Source organism: Primulina eburnea, chromosome 4, assembly GCF_022965805.1.
Source record: "Primulina eburnea isolate SZY01 chromosome 4, ASM2296580v1, whole genome shotgun sequence".
In the NCBI taxonomy this organism is placed as follows: Eukaryota; Viridiplantae; Streptophyta; class Magnoliopsida; order Lamiales; family Gesneriaceae; genus Primulina; species Primulina eburnea.
In genome coordinates, this window is record NC_133104.1 from 7,624,056 (window position 1) to 7,629,291 (window position 5,236).

Below are 5,236 nucleotides of genomic sequence, written 5' to 3' on the forward strand. Positions count from 1 at the left end.
TAAATTATGAACGGGGATCTCATGTACGTGGCAGTGGAATTTTCCCTGTCAGCCCAGTACTTTGGTTTAGTCTGATCAGACGAAATATGTTATGGGTCACTAGCTTTGAAACATCCTCTACGCAAAATTATGAAGTTTATGTATGTTCAAGTATGCACAAGTATGCAAGCATGTTTAAGATAAATTTCACGTTATGGCACGTCTATGTTATGTATGTATGTTCAAGTAAATGGCAAGTTTAAGTTTCAAGTATGTACTCTCTATTTTGAAGTTGCATGTGATTTTATTACATACTACTAGTTACTTCCAGTTTATATGTGTTGAGTCTTTAGACTCACTAGACTTGATCGATGCAGCTGAGGATGATTATGAGGAGACGGGAGGTGGTGACCAAGGGGCAGGCTTGGACTGAGCAGGAGGCTAGACCCGAGGATCGCCCAAGTTTTAAGCTTTTATGAAAATGTTCAAATACTTTTGTCAAAATTTATTTTCAGATCTTTTGTTGCAACAACTTTTTTAATTTTCCGCAAATTTCAAGTAGTAAAAAGTACGGTAACAGTTATTTGAGAATTCTTTTCTCATTTGGACAATATTGTTGATATTGTCACTTCTTCTACTAAGCGCATTGCTGAATTACATACTGCACAAAGAAATGAAATTGAGAATATGTTGTCAATTGGAGAACGTGATTCTGGAAGTGGTGCAAACCGGATTGGTAATTTGAAACAAGCAGGAGCTACTCGTTGGAGTTCTCACTATGATTCGCTAAAAAGCTTGATAGGTATGTACACTGCAACTTGCAAAGTTTTTGAAGTTTTCATTGATCATTCTCCAAATGGAATAGCTAAGGCTGAAGTTCGGGGGATTTACAGAAAGATGGCAAGATTTGAATTTGTGTTTATTTTGCACTTAATACATAAAATTATGAGAACAAATACTCTTTGTCAAATTCTTCAAAGAAAATCTCAAGATATTTTGACTACTATTACATTTGTCACTACTACCAAAACTAGCTTTCAAGAATTTAGAGAATGTGGGTGGAACGAATTTCTTCAGGAATTTAAAGTTTTTGGCTCAATAAATGAAATTAATGTGCCTGAACTTGATTGTCTATATAAGATTGGACGTTCCTGTCGGCAAACTACAATAGAGCATCATTACCACTTTGATGTTTTTAATGCAGCGATAGATTTCATTTTGATGGAGATAAATATTCGTTCAATGAGTCATCGGGTGAACTTCTTTCTCTTAGTACATCTTTAGATCCCAAAAATTCCTTTGACTCATTTAACAGTGATGATATTTGCAAGCTTGCAACGAAGTTTTATCCCAGAGATTTCACAGATCAGGAAATTGTTGCTTTGTAGTATGAATTTATACATTTTATAAACTTGATGTGATGCATAATTAAAGGTTTCTACACTTGTTGAGTTGTGTCAGCAATTGACTGAGAGTGGACGGTCAAATGTTTACGTTATGTTGGCTAGATTGATTCATCTTATTTTGACACTACCAGTGTCTACCACCACTACTGAGCGAGCTTTTTCAGCAATGATGCATGTGAAGACGGTACTTCGCAATAAAATGAAGGATAATTTTCTTGCCGATTGTTGGACACTCTATATTGAACAAAATTTAGCTAAACATATTGATGTAAATTCTATTATTGATGAATTTTATGTTCTAAAATCTCGTAGGACACAACTTCGTCGAACGATATAATGTAATTTTTTTTAATAATATATAACTTATCATATTGAGTTCAAGCCCCCCAACTCTTATTCCTGGATCCGTCTCTGCTCAAATCAATAGTACAATTCAAATATTTTAAAATGCGTAACATTTTGGGTACCTTAACTTTGTTCTTATTTCAAATAGTTGATATCATTAAAGCAATCCCCACATGGAAACACTTCAAATCCATGGAGAATTGAGAAGTAGAACATCAAGGGTGAATATAATTTAATTTGATCACATATCCGACCCGTAATGTCCAACAGTGTGATTGACATTAATGGAGAATTTGTTTCGTTCATTTAAGAAGATAGGTAAAGATACAAATTTTAACCAACACATTAAGAAATGCCAGTTTGTTAAGTATACAATTATATATAAAAAAATCTATTAGATATATATAATATAAAAATGCATATCGAAGCCGGTCATCTCTATATACACCTAACTATACACACACACACACACACAGATATATATATATATAAGAGTGGGTCTCATGTGAGACCGTCTCACGGATTATAATCCGTGAGACGGGTCAATCCGACCCATATTGACAATAAAAAGTAATACTCTTAGCATAAAAAGTAATACTTTTTCATGGGTGATCCAAATAAGAGACTCGTCTCACAAATACGACCCGTGAGACCGTCTCACACAAGTTTTTGCCTATATATAAATATAAACCGAACACCGATTCCCCTCATTCGATCGAAATCGAACAAAATTATCGGACAAAATAAATATAAACACAAATCTAATTAAAATTTAATTCACAAGTACACACATTTACAAAATGAAAATTGACAAATGAGTTATTGAATGAACTTTTTGTAAAGGAGACATGCATGTTACTCCTTTGGCCTAGTCAGTTAATATTCAATAAATACAATAAAACCCTTATCCATGCACGTTCGGGGAAAAATAAAATAATATTTAAAAAAACTAAAATAAAATAAAGTCATATCCAGCTGTCCACGTGTCACCACATGATCCAATCATCCGACAAAAAAAGTGTCCCCCCCCACTACCACATTAGATTGGAAAGACAGACATATCACGTGATCCCATGCACCCATTAAGAAGACCATTATTCCTCCTCCACTACTGCGGCGGTCCGGTGGGGCTGCTGTCGTTGCCCATCTTCTTCATGCTCTGTTCATGATATATTTTTCTCAGTCTCTCTATCTCCTTCTTCAGTGCTTCTTGATGAGCTGCCATTGTTATCATGAAATCAATTAACTAGAGACATTTATTATGGTTTATTTATTTGTTGAGTAGATCTCTTGTGAGACGATCTCACGAATCTTTATCTGTGAGACGGGTTAACCCTAACGATATTCACAATAAAAAGTAATACTCTTAGCATAAAAAATAATAATTTTTCATAGATGACCTAAATAAGAGATTTGTCTCACAAAATACGACCCGTGAGACCGTCTCACACAAGTTTTTACATTATTTGTTATTTTTTGTACAAATAAAGTGTTTTATTAATAAATTTTAATATATAAACATTACCATCTTTAAAAATTTTGTCTTGAGCCAATGCTGCTATCCGCTGCTTAAGTGCACTATTATCCACATTGAGAAGGAGCCTCTGATGGTCCAAAAATGCGACCTTTGGGGACAACGACGACACTTCGGTCTGCGTATTTCCGTTTTACGAATTATGAAATCGAATCAATTTTTGTACATTAAAAAAGAGATATATGAACCTGTAATGTTGTTACACTCCTTTCAAGCTCAGAAATGTATTGCAATTTCCTCACTCTTGACCTTTGAGCTGATTGCCGGTTAGCCAAGATTCTGATTAAGATTAATGTAGATGAAATGAATAAATATAAAGTTAAAATTTAATCTTCAAAATGGATTAATAATGAAATTAATTAAATTACAATATTTTTGTTTACACAAAAAAATGGATTATAATGAACTTAAGGAGCTTAAATTTGATAAGTAATAAATGATGTTCGAGAAAGGTAGGGAGTGCATGGAGAAATCAAAGAAACTATTTTCACCTCTTGATTCTTTTGGGATCAGCGTTGTTTCCGTTCCCAGATGCGCTGTCACTGGATTTACCAGGCGGCGCCGCCTCCTTCTGTGGTTTACAGCATGAATTATCCTCTTCCCCGGGCTCATTCTTTGGCTGCAAACGGTGGATCTCCGGGGGGGTTTCCTTGGATTCGTTTTCGCTGTTCTGACCCGACGGCGTCGACGGATCTGAGTGAGATCCCGAGGCAGGACCCGCGGCCTCGACTTCATCGGAGAACATGCTCCGGAGCTGTTCGTCGTCCAGCTTCTCGAACCTGTCGTTATTATTCGTGGCGTTGGAGCTACGGGTCTCCTCCAAGAACGGAGGAGCCTCCACGAATGCAATGGGGTCGCTCACTGTTCTCCGGTGGGCGTTGCGGCGGGTGGTGGAGAAGTCGAGGAAATCATCCACCCATGAACTGTGCGCCGCGGCGGAGGTGGGCAGCGGGGGCATCACTTGGAAGGAAAACGGCGGCCAATTCTGAGACATTGCGACAGGAGGTTTGGGCGGTAGTTGTTCCATGCATTAACTAATACAAATTAGCAATAAGACCAACAGCAATTAGGGCAAGATATGTACAAGATTGAGCAAAATTCTTTCAATGTTTAGGGAAATTTTGAGTGATGTTCATGTTTAGGGACAAATGTGCAGAATGATCTATCTATATATATAATGGTGTACTTGCCAGTTGCTACGGCCCATTCGTGAAATAGCACCAGCGTCCCAATAAAAGTACTAGGTTCCGAATTCGAATCTCAAACTTATAATCTCAGCAAATTAAATATAGAATAAATCTCATGTCAGACCGTCTCACGGATCTTAATCTGTGAGACGGGTCAACCTTACACATATTCACAATAAAAAGTAATATTTTTTTATGGATGATCCAAATAAGAGATCCGTCTCACAATACGACCCGTGAAACCGTCTCACATAAGTTTTTGCCTTAAATATATATAGTAGTTTCTCGTCAAAAACTTATTGTTTAAAAAATAATAAAATTAGGATTAATGTTATATTTAATAATGTTACGAATTTAGATTAAAAATACAGAAAACTTGATTGTCTTTTCGAATTTTTGTTCAAATAGACCTATCGGATTGCACAACTTAAAATGTTTGATAACTGTCTATATTAATTATGTCGAAATTATGATTTTAAGTTTTGTGATATTTTATTATATTTAGTTCGTACTACTGTCATATAATATTTAGTAAAATATAAATTATTTATATAATTAAATTTTCCAACTTTATAAAAAAAGTGTCATCGATAATTCGGTATATTGATTGTCCGTAAATTAATATGAGTATTATGTATCTTAGTTAGAACTTAAGGGAATGTAGTGATGCTATCCTTTTGCTAACATATATTCCCAGACTTGATTTGATTTTTTAAAATTTTGATATATGATTTTTAGTATCTTTTCTATTTTTTTTAATTAGTAACTGTTTCATTCAGTTCAGA

At 35.1% G+C, this 5,236-nt stretch overlaps 1 protein-coding gene across 1 annotated transcript; it reads right to left on the minus strand.

The window, feature by feature from the left end:
• Window positions 1–2,475: 2,475 nt before the first annotated feature.
• LOC140830832 (basic leucine zipper 34-like) lies at window positions 2,476–4,454 on the minus strand. Its single transcript, XM_073194339.1, has 4 exons — window positions 3,756–4,454; window positions 3,453–3,543; window positions 3,256–3,382; window positions 2,476–2,948 (listed from the first exon to the last, which is right to left on the minus strand). The coding sequence occupies exons 1-4, from the start codon at window positions 4,289–4,291 to the stop codon at window positions 2,839–2,841; spliced, it is 864 nt and encodes a 287-aa protein (XP_073050440.1). The 5' UTR covers window positions 4,292–4,454; the 3' UTR covers window positions 2,476–2,838.
• Window positions 4,455–5,236: the final 782 nt, after the last annotated feature.